General features: G+C 41.5%; 1 protein-coding gene across 1 annotated transcript; it reads right to left on the reverse strand.

Annotated features, from left to right (window-relative positions):
- Nucleotides 1-1,528: 1,528 nt before the first annotated feature.
- Nucleotides 1,529-13,908, reverse strand: LOC130296264 (NXPE family member 4-like). The gene is made up of 5 exons (XM_056547655.1): nucleotides 13,813-13,908; nucleotides 8,718-9,418; nucleotides 5,767-5,828; nucleotides 3,172-3,387; nucleotides 1,529-2,046 (listed from the first exon to the last, which is right to left on the reverse strand). Exons 1-5 carry the CDS (start codon nucleotides 13,906-13,908, stop codon nucleotides 1,529-1,531), a joined length of 1,593 nt encoding a protein of 530 aa, XP_056403630.1.
- Nucleotides 13,909-21,606: the final 7,698 nt, after the last annotated feature.

A 21,606-nucleotide genomic window follows, 5' to 3' on the forward strand; every position in this document is an offset into this window, starting at 1 on the left:
CACAAGTAGTGTTGGGCGTGAATATATGCATTATGATTTTTTTTCGTGAATATCGCAAATTCACAAATATTGCGGATATATTCGCTATATATTCTAAATTACGAATATTCACTTTTTTTTCACAGAACACATCACAGTGATCATCATCCCTCCCTGCTTCCATCTTGTGGTTTAAAGAATGCTCCAATACTAGTTACTGTGTGCATATTCATATATTCGCATATTCCTTCTTTTAGCTTGTGGGCCAATGAGAATGACGCAAATACACTTGTCAGAGGTTATCAATATCCCTAGCAACCAAAAGTAAAGTTGCCCACCCCTTCACTGTTTTCTTCCTCGAATACGCGCATTCGCGATTACGCGAATATGCAACGAATACGCGAATACACAATGAATATAACGAATATGCAAAATTCGGGAACATAGGACAAATATTCGTCCATATATGAATATGGCCAAGTCTGCGGCGCTGCACCCGATGCTCTAAATGAACGCCGGGTGCAGCAGGGAGACCCCCACGAACAGACATCTAATCCCCTATCCTTTGGATAGGGGATAAGATGTCTAGGGTCAGAGTACACCTTTAAGGGCTCATTCACACTACAGATTTTCCAAACAGATTTCTGCTCTCGAAATCCATTTGGAAAATCTGTTGCAGTAGCCTCCCACTGTTCTAATATGATTTTTTTTTTGGAAGAATTTCCAAAGCCCAGATTCTTTCGAAAAGGATGAAAATATATATTCTTTTTGCGAAATCTGCTCTAAAATGCATTGCCATCTATTGAGACGGGACATTTCAAAGCGGTCCTAGTGCTGGCTTGTTTTGTTGGCGCCTGCTCCAGAGGGTATGTCTGCCAAGAATATTTCTGGGTGAAGATTCCATAGTGTGAATCAGCCTTTAGTGTTCTAGTATTTATCAGTTGCTGTATGCTCCAGAGGAAATTGTGTAGCTTTTTCCAGTCTGAGCAGAGTGCTCTCTGCTGCCTACTCTGTCCATCTCAGGAACTATCCAGAGCATGAGGAAATCCTCATAGCAATCTTCTCCTGCTTACTGGCACCATCTAATAACTAGTTAATTCTCTGGGCTACTCCTTAAAGGGATACTCAACCCCTAGACATCTTATCCCCTATCCAAAGTATAGGGGTTAAGATGTCTGATCGCGGGGGTCCCGCCGCTGGGGACCCCCGCAATATAGCATGCGGCACCCACCAATTTCTGCTCCGGAAGCACTGGAGGGTCTGGGTCCCAACCACTGGAACAGAAGTCTGTGACGTCACGACTCCGCCCCCGTGGGACGTCACGCCCCGTCCCCTCAATGCAAGCCTATGGGAGGGGGCGTGACGGAAACAGGTTGGTGCCGTATGCTATATTGCGGGGGTCCCCAGCGGCGGGACCCCCGCGATCAGACATCTTATCCCCTATCCTTCGGATAGGGGATAAGATGTCTAGGGGTGGAGTACCCCTTTAGGTAGGGGCATTATTACTGAAAAATATAGTAGACCTATTTTTTTTTCTCCTTTAAAAATGTTAAGAACATATATATGACAAAAACATATTTATCTGGTTCCTGATTACAAGTTCTAATGGATGGACATTATATGAATTAAAGGCAATTGTCATGTCCCATGCATCAACAGTAGCAACAGGAAGATCTTTGAAGGCTTCTCTTACAATCAGGTATTGGATGTAGCCATGAAAGTCACTGAATCTCTCCACATCCATATGGATTTCTCTGGTGTTCTCGGCCTTGATGATGACCTTGGTATCTGGACTCCTTAAGAGGAGTCTTTCCACAGCTCTGTGTACATTCATAACCCTCCTGATGAAGAGCTGGATTGGGAAAGGTCGGAAGTGTTGACCGAGTGAGATGACCAGGACATAGTTTGGACCTCCAGCTATGTGATCGATCTCATCGCTCATGTGTAAACTACCTTTAACAAAATGGGTACGCGCTGTAACAAAAGGATGACTGTGACTGTAAAAGAACAAAAGGATATTGTTTTTATCATCTACTGCCATGTGGGGGAATTTAAAAGTCTTCAATCCTGTTGGAAAAGAAGAAGTTGACATTGTCAATAGAATCTCTGATGTTATGAGAGCCAGACTGATTAGGATTGGCCATCAATATCTAATCAATGAAGGTCCAACTCTCCGCATCAATGTGTGCATATATGTATGTGCTGCATACAAGGCTATTAATGTTGTAATTAAGGATTGAACTTGAGTCAGATAACTTAAAGGGGTATTCCGGGCAAAAACATTTTATCCCCTATCCAAAGGATAGGGGATAAGATGTTTGATCGCGGGGGGGCCCGCCGCTGGGACCCCCGCGATCTCCCTGCAGCACCCGCATTCTACGCGGGAGCTGCGTCTCCGGTTTCGGAAACCTTCGGGGGCGTGGTGTGACGTCACACAGCTCCCACATAGAATGAGGGTGCTGCAGGGAGATCGCGGGGGGTCCAAGAGTCCTAAACGCCCTGTATACCACTGTTATGACACCAAACAGTCTATCTAAGTACTTGTTAGCTGTTTTTAAGGTCAACTGGTGTCAGAAAGTTAAACAGATTTGTAAATTACTTCTATTTAAAAATCTTAATCCTTCCAGTACTCATCAGCTGCTGTATTCTCCACAGGAAGTTCTTTTCTTTTTGAATTTATTTTTTGTCTGACCACAGTGCTCTCTGCTGACACCTCTGTCCATGTCAGAAACTGTCCAGAGCAGGAGAAGTTTGCTATGGGGATTTGCTCCTACACTGGACAGTTCCTGACATGGACAGAGGTGTCAGCAGAGAACACTGGAAATAAATTCAAAAAGAAAAGAACTTGCTTTGGAGCATACAGCAGCTGATAAGTACTGGAAAGATTAAGATTTTCTAATAGATGTAATTTACAAATCTGTTTAACTTTCTGGCACCAGTTGATTTAAAATAAATAGTTTTCCACCGGAGTACCCCTTTAAGGCAACAAATAAATGTCTATGAATGCATGAATACTATGAATTATTTTCTTTTCTGCCGAGTGACTGATGCTATTTTAGCAGGTTCAGCCAAAGTAAACCACCGGAAGTTCTAGCAAAGTTCGTACTGGACCTGTGCTTAAAAGGTTCAGTTCGCTCATCACTAGTTGTAAGTGTGTGCATGTGTCTGCCTGTATGTGGTGCGTCTGCATACCTGGTAGCTTTCTTTCTAAATATTCAATCCATTGTCGCATTGTGGAGTCTCCAAAAAAATGAACCCTCTTATTTTTTAAACAAGCGTACATCTGTTCTTGGGTCATAGCTTGAAAATTACAGAAGACAGGTCTCCACCTTTTTTGTAATACAAAACCACTGGGAAGAGTAGATTCCATTCCAATTGCACAAGTCTTTAAGTTTGATGAAGTTAATGCTGTGGAGATGAAGAAGACAGGATATCATATACATTGCTTATATATATTACTATGTAAATAGATGCTGCAACAATGTCATTGTTAGACACTCTAGCATGTGAAGTAAACAACAATTACTCCTGCAAAAAGAACATTTTTGGACATATAGATTTAACTTACCACAATCAATATTCCTGCATTGTTATTAGGTTCATCCCAGCTCAGTTACATCTATGTATTTTGAGCTTTTTTTTATTGCAGCTTGGTAAATTGATCCTCATTTCGAGCTTTAGTAAATCACAGGGTCTCATGTGTAAACAGGAGGTCAGTGTCTCCTGTGTGACTGATTTACTTTTAGCTATAAAAATACACCTTCATCTGTCAAATCCATCCTGGCAGCTTTCACACACCTTTCCTTCTTTCCAAGTTCTGCCCTCCTTGTTCCTCTGTATGTCTTATTATGCGCAAACTGCTGATGAAGATATACCAGAAGAGTAGGATACAGTAAAAGCCCTATTGCAGTTTCCTGCTAAAACTCCACTGATTTATAATGTCTGCCTCTGCTATCTGCCTTGTGCTATGTGCAACTTCTCTAATGTAGCCTATGAGGAATACCTTGCACTTAGATTAGTCAGAATTAAAGTCGTTGAAGTCTCATCACGGCAAAGCCAGAGGCATTATAGGAAATTTAAACAAAGGAATCAAGATGGCAGAATATCCATAAATTATAATAATTTTCCATAAACGGGAATGTATGAGGATCATTTTTTGCACGTGATCTTTAGTTTTTATTGGTATCATTTTTGTTTTGATCACTTTTTATACATTTTTTTAGGGTATACAAAAATACGCCATTCTGGACTTTGGTATTATTTTATGTATACGCTATTGACCGTGCGGTTAAAGTAATGTTACATTTTTATAGTTATATATGCTTATATGTTTATATACATATGTTTATTTTTGTTTACATATTCGTTTTTTTAATTGGAAAGGGGGGTGGGGGTGATTCAAACTTGTATTACTGAAGGGGTTAAATCACTTTTATTGACTTTAAAAAAAAACTTTTTTTACACAATTTTATAGTCCACATAGGGGGCTATTACATGCATTGATCAGTGTTATAGGGGCTCTGCCATGGCTGGCTGGAGCATGAGATCATCAATCGGATGGCGAGGAGGCAGTTAAGGGCTCTTCCCTGGTCCTCTCATTTGATCGCGGTGGTCCCGATCAGCACCTGTGAGCAGCCATGAAGTGTTTTTTTTAACATTTTAGACACTGCTATCAACTTTGATCGCTGCATCTAACCTGTGAGGATGATGGTTTGGGCCGTCACGCTGTCACACCCTTTCCCATAGACTTTCGTAGAGGGGGCGGGCGTGAGGTCACGAGGGGGCGGCTTCGAACACGTAAACCCGCACACAGCGTTCGGAGTAATGAACTTCCGGGACGCTGCGAGCGGAGCTCCTGAAGGCAGGGCAGCGGACAACCCCTTTAAAGGGGTATTTCAGGATTTTTTTTATTTGACTATGCTACAGGGGCTGTAAAGTTAGTGTAGTTCACAATATAGTGTCTGTACCTGTGTGTGACGGTTTTCCCACAATTTTTATGTGATTTTCACTCCAATATTTATTTTTATCAGCATACAAAATGACTAATGTGACCGAGACCTGACTCACTAGTCAGCTGATGACAGGGAGCCTGTCTTCTTTAATGGGTGGAGAGATCGCTTGGTGGGAGAGAGATCAATCTGCAACTAATGCAACAACTGTGGCACCCTGATTGAAAACCACAGGTCTTTTGAATGGATGCAGCTCATTTATGTTTCAATGGGTGGGGTGGCTGATGTGTGGGAGGGAGAAAAATAGAATTGTGGGATTTGTAGGCAAAAGAGAAAACTCAAACAGGAAATACCAGTTCACAAAAATCTAGCCACAATGTTATGGTAATCTCATAACAGCCATTTAGCCCCAAGACAAGCGCAGATCCTTCCTAAGCATGTCCATTACTGTCTGCCAGGTACGTACTAAAATCACCTTATGGTGGAGAACCCCTTTAATGCTTTATGTGAAGAGTAGCATGCCATGCTTTCAGTGTAACCAGCATTGAAATAGGAAGGCAAGGCCTACAAAGAATCAGACTCTGATCAGGACTTCCAGTTCTAGGTTTTAGGCTTATCAATGGGTTGCAGTCAGATATAGAGAACCATCAATGGGCAGAGACTAGTAGGGTGGCCAAGTAATAGTGCCAGTAAGTGTCAGCTCATCCCAGGTCACCAAAAGCATCAGAAGCAGGGGGCTTACAATTTTATTCTGGGGAGAGAACCCACCCTTAAAAATTGTGGACACCAAAAAGTAAGGGATTTTAGCCCCAAGCAAGGGATCTCCCTTATGACTTACCTGTACATGTCCATACATTGATGTCATTGTAATCTCCTTTAATAGCAACCGCTATATTTTCCCTAAAAAGAAAACATAAAAAAATACAATACATTATTTAGAGAAGTAAAAGATTTTTTTATTCGTAGTTTATGTCTAGTTTAACAGTTTATGTAGACATAACAAGTGATAGACGGTGATAGACAGACCATCTATTCCTAGTAGCTAAAGAAATAATCAGTCTAAGGCTACATCCACACTGCCGGTTTTCTCTGGCAGTGTGAAGCCTGTTATTTTAGGATCAAGAAAAGCCAGAGAAAAAATAGTGCTTGCACTGTCTTTTTCTCCAGCTTTTCTCTCCGAAAATAACGGCGCCCAACGGACCCCATTGACTAAATGGGGTCCATCCGGACCTGTTATTGGCCATTATGACCCGTCAAAATTACAGCCGTCAAACTGAAAAAAAAAAAAAAAAAAAGGGAATTTGCTGGCCATATTTGACGGGTCTTACCAGCAGTGTGAAAGGGGCCTTAGAAAACCCTTTTTTTTATCCAAATGTTTCTGGGTTAATAGATGGAGGTACCTCCTCTAGACCTTCATGTGTTAGCTGAAGCACTAAGCTGTTACAAACAGCATCTCTGGAGGACCCAACATTGCATGGACAGGACATGGATATCAATGGGCACTGTGTAATACCTGCAGGGGTGCCGCAGAAAAACTGAACACTTCCTGTATTATTATTATTTTTTTATTTTTTTTTACAGATTACTACTGATTGCTGTGGTTCCTAGTATCTTGACACTGGATCATACATAGCAAATGTGGTGTAAATATTTAACCTCTTCCCACAGTAGCCATTTTTGGTAACAGCTTTTTTTTACTCACATTTCTTTCATTTCTTTCTTTTCATAGTTTTAATTTAAAAAGTGAGGCAACAAAGAGCCATGCATGAGCCCGGCGCTATGGACATACCTTAAATGGGTATTCCGGTGGAAAACATTTTTTTTTTTTAAATCAACTGGTGCCAGAAAGTTAAACAGATTTGAACATTACTTCTATGTAAAAATCTTAATCCTTCCAGTACTTATCAGATGCTGTATGCTCCAGTGGAAGTTATATAGTTCTTTTCTGTCTTGTCCACAGTGCTCTCTGCTGACACCTCTGTCCATGTCAAGAACTGTCCAGAGCAGGAGAGGTATGCTATGGGGATTTGCTCCTACTCTGGACAGTTCCTGACATGGACAGAGGTGTCAGCAGAGAGCACTGTGGTCAGACGGCAAAGAACTATGCAACTTCCTCTGTAGCATACAGCAGCTGATAAGTACTGGAAGGATTAAGATTTTTTTAATAGAAGTAATTTACAAATCTGCTTAACTTTCTGGAGCCAGTTGATATGAAAAACCATTTTTTCCACTGGAGTACCCCTTTAAGTGGTGAATGCAACAAGAAAGATAAATAGTAAGATGGCATAGGAAGAATATCTGACCAGCACAGAGCAGGATTACCATCTTAACCTTTGAGGCCACTAACATAAAATGGCAGTGACAAATGGGAGTAGTAATCTTTCACGGCATTACAGTTGCAAAAAGAGTGGGTACAAAAACAAAACAAAAACAAAAAACACAAAACCTGCTGGAATGAGCTTAGTAAATGCGAGCCATTATCTTGATTCTTCTGGTTGATACAATTAAGTTTCCGTCATTTTTTACTATATTAAAATGTTTTACTAAATAAATAAATGAATACATTTTTTGACCCCTATATATTTTTTTGTCCACGAAAGTGTATTTTTATTTGTACCATTGGTGTAGATTGGACTTTTTGATTGCTTTTTATTGAATTTTTTCTGGGATGTGATAAAAAAAATGCAATTCTAGTGTTTGTTTTTCTTTTTTTTTCCATTCACTGTGTAGGATCATTAATGCTATATTTTATTAGTTCGGCCAAACCACACATGCTGATACCAAAAATGTTTATTTTGTTAAAAAAAAAATGTATTGAAAAATAGGAAAGTAATAATGTGAACTTTTGGACGGGGTTTAAATATATGTGTAATTTTTTTTTTTTTACTTTGTTAGTCTTCTATTATAGCGACTTCTATGAACAAATTTCCGGCATTGATCCATCAAATCTGCTACAGATTTTGGTAAAGCCTGCTACGGGCTTAGGTAAACACTCTGACTGAAGGAACAAGGGATCCTTTGGCCACAATAAGGAGCTCCGTCCCACTGCACCGCCATCAATGCTTGTAACTATCATTTAAACGCTGCTGTCAACTTTGACAGTGGCATCTAAAAGGATAATTGATGGGATCGGCAAACACCCTGAGGCTATTAATGGCGGCCTCCAGGTACTAAAATTAGCTGGGTATGGAGCAGGCTCAAATCCTGAGCTAACTCTATGAGTTTGGTTCGTCGGGCTCGCTAACTTTTGGAAAATGTTCGGTTCACAGAGAACAGGTTCTTCACGAATCGGCAATTAAATACACCTCAAAACATGTATACAACACTGTCTTAGAGTTCTAAAGCCCTGTATAACCCTGAGGACAGGATATGAGGATGGGACATGAGGACGGGATATTAGGTCGGAATATGAGGACGGGATAGGAGGTCGGGATATGAGGTTGAGATATGAAGACGGGATAAGAGGTTGGGATATGAGGACGGGATATGAGTACAGGATATGAGGTTGAGATAGGAGGACAGGATAGGAGGTCGAGATATGAGGACGGGATAGGAGGACGGGATATGAGGTCGAGATATGAGGACGGGATATGAGGTAAGGATATGAGGACGGGATATGAGGTTGAGATATGAGGACGGGATATGGGGATGGTATATGACAACAATATATGAGGATGGGATATGAAGTAAAAAGCTTCCTCCTTTCTTGATTTTAATCCCCAACAAAGATTATTAATGAAAAACCAGGCAATGCCGGGTAGTGTTTACATAAAATTGTAAAACTTTAACCTTTTAAATAGTGGCTTCTCTGTGTTCCTGAGGAAAGTGACTTTTCGGTTGGAAGTCTGGACAGTAGTTAATGAACCACAATCGAAGTTTTCCTGTTTGATGCAGTAAAATGATTCATTGCCTTTCACTGGTCTATATTCACAAACGTCCTCTACTGAGTCACGTTTGAACCCACATGGACTTCTACTGGACTGGTTCCTGTTCACAAATGTTCCTACAAAGGATATGAGACCATAGTCATTGTCCCTGGCTTTCCACAAAGCTGAAACCGCCTCACTTGAATGGTAAAGTAACAAGGAAATATAGACTTTGCCTTTCCAAAATAAAGTAAAGTGGACATGATAGGTTCCATTGTTGAAGTCTTCAACCACTCCCGAGGCTCCGGCATTCAGAATAGGGTTGAATATTCTAGATCTTATGAAATCTCCTCCATACGTCTTCCTATTACCCAAGTGATCAAACATATCAATCTGGATAGTTAACTTGTCTCCGGTGCAGTACTTCTTCCTGGGGTTAAGAATAGTGGCCTTGCTGTTCTTAGCACTTGAAGCAAATCTTATGTTATTTAAGGACCCTGTATGGATCCATCCAGATATCTTGTTGAGGATAAGACTCTCATCTTCTGATAGGATAATGCGGCTACTGGACTTTACTTCTGAGTTCGGATTCAGTTCATGTGAATAAACTATTGATGGTGAAACCTAAAAAACGCAGATTGTAATACATATTAGCTTATTTCTTACTGTTAATTCCAATAACCCCCTCACTCCTTACCTTAGAACATTGTTTTAATAATAGTTACATGTGTGCTGACATGTGAACTACAACAAAAGACCTTATGCTAACAAACACAAGACTAAATGTCGGGAAGGGAAAAGTGCGCCCTAAGCATACCCAGAACCCCTTTTCCAGCACATTTGCATAACTGCTTTAGGCGACGACTGCACAACTGAGCAACAGTCCCTCCACTGGACTAAAGTGCAGGGGCATCAAGTTTCAACAAATAAACAGAACTGTACAAGGTCGGGGATACCTGTCAAGATACGAGGAGTTAAGCTAACAAACAGACAGGATGCCAGCATACTAAATAATGGCAGGAATGCAATGAGTCAACAAACAGATATCAGGGAAATATATCGGCAGGTATATAGCGTACAGACAACAGCCTCAGGACCAAAGCAATAAACCGCAAGTATGAGAATATGAATGTAACAGGATAACAAGAAATATAGCGGCAAGATTAACCAGGAATGAAGGTTATGGACAGGAAACTAAAGTCAAAACAATATATAGACCAGGATTGACAAGTACTGGTATTAAGACCAAAATACAGAAATGGACCAACATAAGCACAAAGACAAAAAGTTCTGAATACGGGTCACGATTCTATACAGCTCAGGAATCACATGTGCTAGATATACAGGACTAAAAGCAGGAAAAAAAAACAGCTTCACTGTGAGAAAGAAAATCCGAGAACTCACCCTACGTAGTTATGCAAGTATTCGTTTTGTTTATTTCAAGCGGCATACATAGGAGGAATGGCTGGTGGGAGTATAACCCAGCACTGGTACTCTAGTTCTCACTCCATAAATGGCATAGACAATAGTAGAATCCCATAAGATCCCAAACGGCAGTCCATGACACAGATACAGAAGCTTCCACAAAAAGAGAAAGAAAATCGGAGCACTCACCCTGAGTAATTATGCAAGTAGTGATTTCATTTATTTCACACTAGCGACATTCATGTGAGAAACGGCATTAGGAAGGCAGACAAACAAAGGAAAGTGGGGGAGTCCAGCCAACGGACGATATAGCGCTTACAGCGCTTCGTCATGCCCTCATTACGTCAGCACATACATACCGAATGAATATGTGTAACCAAGAAAAGACAAACACATAAACAAAACGCTTAGGTTAGAAACACATTAACATGAAAAATAAACAAGGGGAAGAAATCGCTTAAAGGGGTACTCCGCTGATCAGCGTTTGGAACAAACTGTTCCGAACGCTGGAGACGGGAGCTGGTGATGTCATAGCCCCGCCCCCTAATGATGTCATGCCCCACCCCCTCAATGCAAGTCTATGGGAGGGGGCGGTCCCCTCCCATAGACTTGCATTGAGGGGGCAGGGAGTGACATCATAAGGGGGCAGGGCTAAGATCACGAGCTCCCGGCTCCAGCGTTCGGAACAGTTTGTTCCAAACGCTGAGCAGCGGAGTACCCCTTTAAAGGAACACATTCTTATCATTCCGGTCATTCAGACCAAGTGGACCTGTAGTGTCTAAATGTAAAATCCACATGGATTCTTTGGTCAGCAATTTCTGATGCCGATCCCCATATTTACAGGAGGTCTCCACTCTTTTTAAAGCAGTGAATCTAAATGTTTCAGGGTTATCGTTGTGCGATTAACTCATATGTGTAATAAAGCGAGCAGCACCTACTCCGGTCTTTAGAGATCAGACATGTTTCTTGATTGTATGAAAGGATAGCCTTTTAGTTTTGTCAATATAATAATGGCCACACTGGCATCCTAAACTATACACCTATACGAATGGAAATATTGTGACATCTGGCTTCAGGTACGCTACATCATAAAATTCCCTGCTACATTACAATTCCTCCCATCCTATGCATATAAAAAAAAGTATTCTGCACAATCATTTTGTAGGAATCAAGTGGATCGATAATGATGAGGACACTTACCATGGAGAGGCAGATGATTTTGGTAGAAGGTTGGTTGAGCGAGGCTATCCTGCTGATGTGGTTAATAAGGCTCGTTGTAATGTGGATAAAGTACCCAGGTCAGTTGTATTTAAAAAAAAATCCCCAAAAAAACAAGATAGTCGTATATACGTTTTTCATTTAAAAATGCTCCTATGAAGAATTGCATAAAAAATGCTACCCTGAAGAACTGATTTATGCTGCACCAAGACGAGAACCTGAAGGATATGGCTACATAAAGACCATCGTTCACAGGAGAATCACTATGGGTGATTACTTTTAGGCTAGGTTCAGACTACGGAATTTCCCCCTGCAATTTTGTTTTGAAATTGCAGGCAGAAATTCCGCTTGCTAAAATGTATAGTGTAGTGAATGGGTTTCCGTTCACGAATTCACACTTCGGAATTTGTGAAGCGAAATTTGTGAACGGACAATCCGCTTGGAAATTTCCGCCTGAAGAATGGCGTTGCTCTTTCTTCAGGCGGAAATCGGCGCGGAACACATTGCAGCCTATTGGAGACTGCAGTGTCCGCGTGGTCCTGATTCAGCCGACGCTGGCCGCACTCGGAATCTCCGGCCGGAAATTTTCTGCCTGGAGATTCCGTAGTCTGAATCTAGCCTTAAAGCTATCCAGCGGAAAACAATTATATTTTAAATCAACTGGTGCCAGAAAATTAAAAAGATTTTTAAATTACTTCTATATAAAAAAAATGTAGCCCTTTAAGTTCCTGACATGGACAGAGGTGTCAGCAGAGAGCACTGTGGTCAGACTGAAAATAAATTTAAAAAGAAAAGAACTTCCTGTGGGGCACACAGCAGTTGATAAGTACTGGAAGGATTACGATTTATAAATAGAAGTAATTTACAAATCTTTTTAACTTTCTGGCACCAGTTAATTAAAAAAAATGTTTTCCCACTGGAGTACTCATTTAAAAAGAATAGAATTAGGTGGTTAAACCATTGAAGTAAAACAACTTATAACGTGCCGCTCCCCATTTACGGTGTATAGTTTAGGATGCCAGTGCAGCCATTTTTTTTATTGGTAAAACTAAAAGGCCACTCTTTCATACAATCAGGAAACATGTCCGATCTCTAAAGACAGGAGTAGGTGCTACTCGCTTTATTACATATACACGTGAATCGCACAAGAATAACCCTGAAGAGTTTAGATTCACTGCATTAGAAAGAGTAAAAACTTCCTGTAAATATGGGGATCGGCATCAGAAATTGCTGACCAAAGAATCCATGTGGATTTTACAATTGGACGCCACAGGTCCCCTTGGTCTGAATGACCTGAATGATAAGAATGTGTTCCTGAGAGTGTTTTCTTCCCCTTGTTCATAATCAATGTTAATGTGTATTTAAGGCTCTTTTCAAACTACCAATTTCGTCCGGTAGGTGACGTCCGTTAGGAAGATGGCGGGAGAAAAATTTGTGCATGACACGTCTTTTTCTCCCACTATCTTTGGCCGCAGTAACGGGAGTTATAACGGACGTTAGAGGAATCCCATTCAAGTGAACAGGATCCTCTTTGCCCGTTATAACTCCCGTTATGCTTTGTTACAATAACGGACGTTAACGGGTTACTCTGGCGCTTAGACATCTTAGCCCCTATCCAAAGGATAGGGGATAAGATGCCTGATCGCGGGGGTCCCGCCGCTGGGGAACCCCGTGATCTTGCACACAGCACCCCAGTTAAAATCAGTCCCTGGAGCATGTTTGCTCCGGGCCTGATTACCGGCGACCACGGGGCCGCCAGCGTGTGACGTCACGCCTCCATCCCCGCGTGACATCACTCTCCGCCCCTCAATGCAAGCCTACGGGAGGAGGCGTGACGTCACGAGGGGCGGCCCTGAACACGGAAGCCCGCACACAGCGTTCGGAACAATAAACTTCTGGACGCTGGGGAGCGGAGCTCCGGAAGCAGGGCAGCAGAGTACCCCTTTAATACAAGTGAACACAAGTAAAAAAACAAGTTAATACAGATACTTAACTAGAGGATAGGGATGCGGCACCCCAGAAATCCGGTGCACGGAGCGAACTTCGCTCCGTGTCGGATGACTGGCGATGTGGTGCGGAGGCTTGTGACATCACGGCCACGCCCTCCCAATGCAAGTCTATGGGAAGGGGCGTGATAGCCGTCATGCCCCCTTCCATAGACTTGCATTGAGGGGATGTGGCCGTGACATCACGAGCAGGGCGTGTCCTTGACGTCATGAGCCTCTGGCACTGCACCCGTCACTCTAAATGAATGCCGGGTGCAGCTAAGGAACCCTGCGATCAGAAATCTTATCCCCTATGCTTGGGATAGGGTATAAGATGTCTAGGGGCGGAGTACCCCTTTAAGGTTTGTAGACACAAATGAGATACTGTACCTGTATGGTATGACGATGAATTAGTAAGCATATAAAAATAATGGTTATGACTGTAATAGCCATGAAGGTCTTATGTTTCCAAGTCCGAGACATCATCTTGAGATTAAATCTGTAAGACATATGTAGTAATTTTATTTTATAGTGTTTCCCAACCAGGCACCCCTGGTTGGTAAACACTGACCTATACTATATACTACTATATAGTCCAACATGTTGGGAGTTGTAGTTTTTCTTTGGGGCAGCTGCTGAGCCACAGGCTGTATCAGGGCATGCTGGGAGTTGTAGTTAGTAATTAACGGCAACTACCGTATTTGCTAAAAAAATAAGCGATCAAAAAGTCCCATCAAAACAAAAATGGTACTGTTAAAAACTACAGATCGGGGCACAAAAAATGAGCCCTCATACAGGCCGTATAAGGAGAAATAAAAAAGTTATAGGGGTCAGAAAAGGACAAAATTTCCCCCGCATATGTGTATCCTGTGATGTCACGTATATATAATTAAAGGGGTACTCCCACCATAGACATCTTATCTCCTATCCAAAGGATAGAGGATAAGATGTCTGATCGCCGGGGTCCCGCCACTGGGGACCCCCACATTACATGCGGCACCCACCTGTTTTTTCACCGGAACCGTTGGAGGGTCTGAGTCGCGACTACGGGAACGGAAGTCCGTGACGTCAGGACTCCCCTGTGATGTCGCGCCTGTCCCCTCAATGCAAGTCTATGGGAGGGGGCGTGTTTTTTTTTTTTTTTTTCTTTTTTTTTTGGGGGGTGGAGGTGTTATTTATTCAATTATTAAAAAAAATTGTTGTAGAAAATTTGATTAAAAAATGTTAACAAAAATTCATTTTTTCCATGTCATTTTTTTTTCGGTCCGAATTTTATTCACAGCAAATCGCTATTAAAAATGTCTATTTCTGGCCTACAGAGAGCCTCAATAGGGGTGTAGAACACTTTGCCTTGTCCTAACACGCATAGGGAGTTTGCTGTGTTAGTGAAATAATACTGTTATTCAGTATGACATGCAGATTACAATCATCGCTATTAGAATCACTGCCACAGAGCGTCTGGATGTGGCAGATTTTTTAATGTAATTTTTATTTAATTTAATTTGAATTTATTTTAATTTTTTTGTTACCAATTCTGGTGAGCATCGAGCTGCTGGTCCTCTGCCTTCCAGATGAGATACCACCTGTTCCAGGCCCTGCCTTTCAGCCCCCCCCCCCCCCCGCCCCGACTTTGAAAGGGCGAATGTTTCATTTAATCAGTTAAGGTTCATTGTTATCGCTCCAAGCTGTTTCATTGGATTCTTGTGATAATTCCACAGGTAACATTACGTCGATGACCATAGGGCCTCAGTCTTGAAAAGATTACATCAATTTTTTTAATTTAAATTACATTTTTTTTAAATCAACTGCTGCCAGAAAGTTAAACAGATTTGTAAATGACTTCTATAAAAAAAATTTAATCCTTCCAGTCCTTATGAGCTGCTGAATACTACAGAGGAAATTATTTTCTTTTTGGAACACAGAGCTCTCTGCTGATATCACAAGCACAGTGCTCTCTGCTGACATCTCTGTCCATTTTAGGAATTGTCCAGAGCAGTATATGTTTGCTATGTTGATTTTCTCCAACTCTGGACAGTTTTTAAAATGCAGAGATGTCAGCAGAGAGCACTGTGCTCGCGATATCAGCAGAGAGCTCTGTGTTCCAAAAAGAAAAGAATTTCCTCTGTAGTATTTAGCAGCTAATAAGTACTGGAAGGATTAAGATTTTTTTTATAGAACTAATTTACAAATCTGTTTAACTTCCTGGAACGAACCAGTTGATTTAAAAAAAAAAAAAAGTTTTCCACCGGAGTACCCCTCTAAGCCCCCGTGTTTACTTTGCATTAATACTGTATGACCACAAAACCCAATCTAACAGGGAGTCCCATAGCAGCACAATGACAGAGCCTAGAAGTGGCAGTAGCAGGAAGAGACCATAATCAGACAGAATGACACAGCCTGGAGTTGGAGCAGCATGGGGAGACCATAGGGCCTCACAATCTCTAAGATTAAAAGATGAATTTTCAAATTTAAATTGAAGATTTATGGTAGCAAGTGTTACCATAAAATGTTTTTAGGCAATGTCCCAGGCCCATTAGCATCAGTAAACCATATAGAGGCTGATGCGGCTGGCGGCAGCATGAGGAGACAATAGGGCTTCACACGGATATGAGGGAAGTACAATACGCTTCACTACACTTAAAAAGTAGTACTTAAAAAAGTATTTGTCTAGAACAGCAGGTGTGTACTTTTAGCTGGCCTTTTACACTAACTAGGCCCTTAAGACTTTAACAGGAACAAAATAGTACACCACTTAGATGTACATATGTGGTATGGACTTATGAGGGCAGAAAAATGTGCTACAGTACGCTTAAATAAGCATTTGTTTACAACACCAGCTGGTGAGTACTTTTTCCTGGCCTTTCACAGTATCTAGGCCCTTGAGACTTTAACAGGAACAAAATAGTACACCACTTAGATGTGCGTATGTGGTATGCAATTATGAGGGCAGAAAAATATGCTACAGTATGCTTAAATAAATATTTGTGTACAACACATGGCGGTGAGTACTTTTGCCTGGCCCTTGAGACTTTAACAGGAACAATATAGTACAAAACTTTAAGTATGTGGTATGCACTTATGAGGGCAAAAAAATGCGATAGAGAATGCTTAAAAAATTATTTGAGTAAAACACCAGCCGGTGATTACTTTTGCCTGGGCTTTCACAGTATCTAGGCCCTCGACAGATTAACAGGTACAAAAAAGTACACCACTTAGATGTTGTATGTGGTATGCACTTATGAGGGCAGAAAAATGCGCTCAACACCAGCAGTACACAACAGTTCTGCAGCACACAGTCGCTGTGCACTAAACCCAAAATTGCACTCTCTCAAAGATTATTAGGAATGGACTGCTAGGTATGTATTATACCGTCTACAGATTAGTATAACCAGCAGACTAGTTGTTGTGGAACAAAAGACACAGATTTGCCCTAAAAAATGTCTCCCTCCTCTGCTAACATTTATCTAGATGAGCCAGCTTGTTCAAAAGTATGAGGCAAAACACAGCTCTCTGCCCCTCTCTGTAATACAATGCTGTAGACAGTGACTGGGAAGTTAATCGCTGCAGTAAGAATTATTTTCTGTGCAAAAACGCACTGCTCTCTGTCCACCAGAACGCTGATGTCATTAGGATGTGAAACGCTGCTGGAAAAAGCTTTTCTGTTTAACACACAGTGCTGTCTGTCCTATCTCTCTGCAGTGTATTGTAATGAAGTGACTAGCCGGAATATGGCTGCTGAATATATAGGGCTGTGACATCACAGGGTTGACTGGCTGCTGATAGGCTGCATCCTGCATGTGATTCAGGGTCATCCCGCCTACCGTTGTTCCTCCCTTCCCTTCCTCACAAGTGGATCCGCCATTTTAGATGCCCTGGAGCCTGGACCGCTCTAAATGGAGTTTAATGAAGCGATTCGCACTATAGAATCTTAGAATATTTGCATTCGTTGCGAATCGAATTTTTCATGAAATTCGTAAGGAATTTGGATTCATCAGATTCGATTCGCTCATCTCTAGTCACTGCGCCTGAACTCAGATTTAATCCCTAGAAATTTTTATTTATACAGTTATCGCTTTTTGGTGCCAAAATCAGCAATTTTGGCACAAAAAATCCAATTTGACAGCAAAAAAATATATATTTTGGCGCCAAATTTGGCAACTTTGGTGCGAAAAAAAACTAAAGTGGCAAGAAAATGTACTCTCACATATTTTTGTATTTTCAAAGCAGCACAAGAGACTTTTTTGAGGAGAAAAAAAAAGTGTAATTAATATCGGTGTAACAGAAATGACGGTAGTTTTTGATTATCTCCCCCAGTGTGCTCGGCTTTACAAGGAAAGCCAAGCAGAGACAGAGGGACACAGCATTCAAGGGAGGACTTATGTCTCTTCCTTCTAGCGATCAGTGGGGGTCTCAGCAGCAGGATCCCCACCAACCACAAATTCTATCATGTCTCTGTTATGTGAACATTTTAAAAGTCTGCATTCATTATTCTTGCACAAGTCTAATAACTTTTGATAACATAAATTACTGCAGAAGTTTAGAAGTCACTTACGTGTTTTAGTTCATCGATATTGGCAAAACATTCATGTGCGGCTTTCTAAAGTCCTACTGGGATTGAGGACTGAATTCTCAGACAATTAGTTGCACATCTTTTCGTTCATTTCTTTTAATAAACTTTACGGAAAAACCCAAGACAGACTGAGTGGGAAACTTTGGACTTTGGTAAACGTCCTCATATAAATACAGGGCGTAGCCACAGGGACAGAGTCAAGGAGCAATAATGCTATTTTTTTTCATACCTATAAAAGTGAAGTTCAAGAAATGAGTTAATTTCTACAGTGTATTGTAAAGCAAAACTACAAAATATTTATTAGGTGGAAGGGGGGTCATTTTCAATTTTATTCTGCTGTAAAAAAAGGACATGTTTATGTAAGTCATTCATTAAAATACCAAATTTATAGGGAATTTGTAATATTTTACAGCTTAGCCCTTTAAAGGGGTACTCCGGTGGAAAACAACTTTTTTTTTCCATATCAACTGGCTCCAGAAAGTTAAACAGATTTGTAAATTACTTCTATTTAAAAATCTTAATCCTTCCAGTATTTATCAGCTGCTGTATACTAAAGAGGAAGTTGAGTTGTTCTTTTCTGTCTGACCACAGTGCTCTCTGCTGACACCTCTGTTTGTATCAGGAATTGTCCAGAGTAGGAGCAAATCCCCATGGCAAACCTTTCCTGCTCTGGACAGTTCCTGACATGGACAGAGGTGTCAGCATAGAGCACTGTGGTCAGACTGGAAAGAACAACTTAACTTCCTGTGTAGTATACAGCAGCTGATAAATACTGCAAGGATTAAGATTTTTTTTAATAGAAGTAATTTACAAATCTGTTTAACTTTCTGGCACCAGTTTATTTAACTCCTTAACGACGCAGGACGTATATTTATGTCCTGAGCCAGCTCTCACAATTTAACGCTGGGTCACATGGTGACCCTGCATCATTTCGGGTCGGTCCCAGCGGCTATCAATGGGCAAGCTAATGCTGGACATCACTGATCGTGGTGATGCCTGGTATTAACCCTTCAGATGCAGCGATCAAAGTTGATCGCCCTGTCTAAAGTGAAAGTAGAACCTTCCCGGCAGCTCAGTCAGGCTGATTGGGACCATTGCCGTGAAACCACAGTGTCCAGATCAGCTGTACGGACACGAGGAAGGTCCCTAACTGCCTTCTCGTTATACAATTGTCAATTCACTGCTCCGTGCTTGAGATCCAGGCAGGAGCAGTGGAGCGCCGATAGCACTGATCAATGTAATGCTATGGCATGCGTTGATCAGTGTCTGCAATCAATGTACTGCATGTTATAGTCCCCTATTGGGGCTATAACACTGCAAAAATAAAAGTGTAAATAAATGTGATTTAAAGCGTACCTGTCACCAAAAAAAAAACTTTTTATATTCTGTTAATCAATGTGTTAGAAACAACTTTCTAATTACATGTGATTAACAAAAATGTATCTTTATATATTTTTTTTTACTTTTAAAAAACGGCCACTAGGGGTCTCCCTACATGTCCCGGCGCATAGAGTTCGGACTCATGCCGGCCTGGCAGCATGAGTCCGAAATCTCAGCGAAGCCGGACACTGAAGAGCACAGTGCAGCTCCCCGTCTGTCAATCAGACAGGCAGGAGTGAGCACTGTGCCTGCAGCACAGGCGCTCCTGTCATGGCCAGCCTCTTCATCTGGCCAAATGTCAGTGTAGCGCAGGGCAGCACAGAAGAGGATCGGGTCTTGTACTCTCTTTGTCCCGAAGCAGTCATTCATTGTCCTGTAGTAGCAAGGCAGCACGTCGGGACACAGAGCACATCAGGCCCGACATGCTGCTGCGCCACTACGGGACAATGAATGACTGCTTCGGAACACAGAGCGTACGAGTCCCGCAATGCTGCTGCGCTCACTCACCTTGCCCCGGGGAGATCTATTGTTACACTGTTCCACTGATGTTGAAGAGGGAAAAGGGCGGAAGTGCGGACTGACAGGGTGCAGATGATGTCAAGCCTGCCGGGCCACGCCCCCTTCCTCCCTTGCTCACGGCAGGAGCCTACCTACCCCCCTATAGGGGTTAAAAGAGGACATTTTGAAACATATTCGTTTTCTTGCATGTAGTTATGATTTTTTCCAGAAGTACAACAAAATCAAACCTATATAAAAAATGTACTGTGTAGAAATGGAAGCTGCCAAAAGTTACAAAATAGCAAACATTTTTTTTGAGGGGGGGGGGTTCGCCGTAGATTTTTGGCTAAAATGACTTACAAAGTAGATTTGGTGTCGCAGAAACAAAAAACTAAATTGTAGGTGCAAAATTGAAAGGTTATGAGTTTTAAAAGGTGAGGAGGAAAAAACAAGTTTGCAAAAAATGGAAAAACCCTGAGTCCTTAAGGGGTTAAATAAAAATTCCCACCAGAGTACCCCATTAAAGAGGGTCTATGTCTTATTACTGGCATATGGGTTGGGATTTGGGGTCGCGATATGGGATTGGGATATGGGAATGGGATATGGGGTCGGGATATGAGGACGAGATATGAGGACGGGATATAGGGACGGGATATGAGGACAGGAAATGAGGACGGGATATGAGGACGGGATATAGGGACGGGATGTGAGGATGGGATATGGGGTCGGGATGTGGGGAGGGGATATGGGGAAGGGATATGGGAACGAGAAATAGGGACGGGATATGAGAACGGGATATGAGGACGGGATATGGGGACGGGATATGGGGAAGGGATATGGGGACGGGATATGGGGAAGGGATATGGCGACGGGATATAGGGACGGGATATGAGATCGGAATATGAGGAGGGGATTTGGAGTCGGGATATGAGGATGGGATATGGGGATGGGATATGAGGAGGGGATATGAGATCGGAATATGAGGAGGGGATTTGTAGTTGGGATATGAGGAGGGGATATGGGATCAGGATATAGGGATGGGATATGAGGACAAGAGCTTCCTCCTTTGTTGATTTTCTTCCCCCACAAGGATAAGGTATGAAAAACCGGGCAGCGCCGGGTACTCAGCTAGTTGAATATAAAATAGTCCATACAAACACTTATAAATTGTTCGTGGCTTCACACATATATTTTATATTCACACACTGCATATATTTAGCTACACACAGTACCAGCCATGAGGCTCATGATGAGACATGTTATTCTAACATTTAATGGAGTTTCACAATAGCATACTATAAGGGCATCCATCTTAAATGGATCTTCTCTAATATTTCCATATACTAAGTTGGTTGAATATTGTTTATTAACATTCAGTTCTTCACAACAACATTGGGCTGATAGCGAGTTCCCGTTAGTTTTTTCCTATTCTATGGGTCCTAGCTAGAAACGTCCTTCTTAATAAGTCATTAGCTATAAAGAAATGGGTTGACAGCTTTCTATGAAGTCCACATTCCTTCTAAATTTTCCATGTCTATTTGGTAATAAAAGTTGTAAAAGCATTTTTTGATGATTTCATGATTTAAGAGTGCTACTTAAAGGGGTATTCCATGAAAAAACATTTTTTTTCATATCAACTGGCTCCAGAAAGTTATACAGATTTGTAAATTAAGTCTATTAAAACATCTTAATCCTACCAGTACTTATCAGCTGCTGAAGTTGAGTTGTTATTTTCT

The sequence above is a fragment of the Hyla sarda genome, chromosome 12 (assembly GCF_029499605.1).
Source record: "Hyla sarda isolate aHylSar1 chromosome 12, aHylSar1.hap1, whole genome shotgun sequence".
Lineage (NCBI taxonomy): Eukaryota > Metazoa > Chordata > Amphibia > Anura > Hylidae > Hyla > Hyla sarda.

Bases quoted from the DNA above. Each gene is read 5' to 3' on its own strand.
- LOC130296264 (XM_056547655.1), bottom strand. From the start codon at position 13,908: ATGATGTCTCGGACTTGGAAACATAAGACCTTCATGGCTATTACAGTC. The intron at 5,829-8,717 runs GTTAAAGTTTTA...TTTTCTTTTTAG, and splicing joins GAGAAGCCACTATTTAAAAG to GGAAAATATAGCGGTTGCTA. The intron at 3,388-5,766 runs GTAAGTCATAAG...TCATCTCCACAG, and splicing joins CAATGTATGGACATGTACAG to CATTAACTTCATCAAACTTA.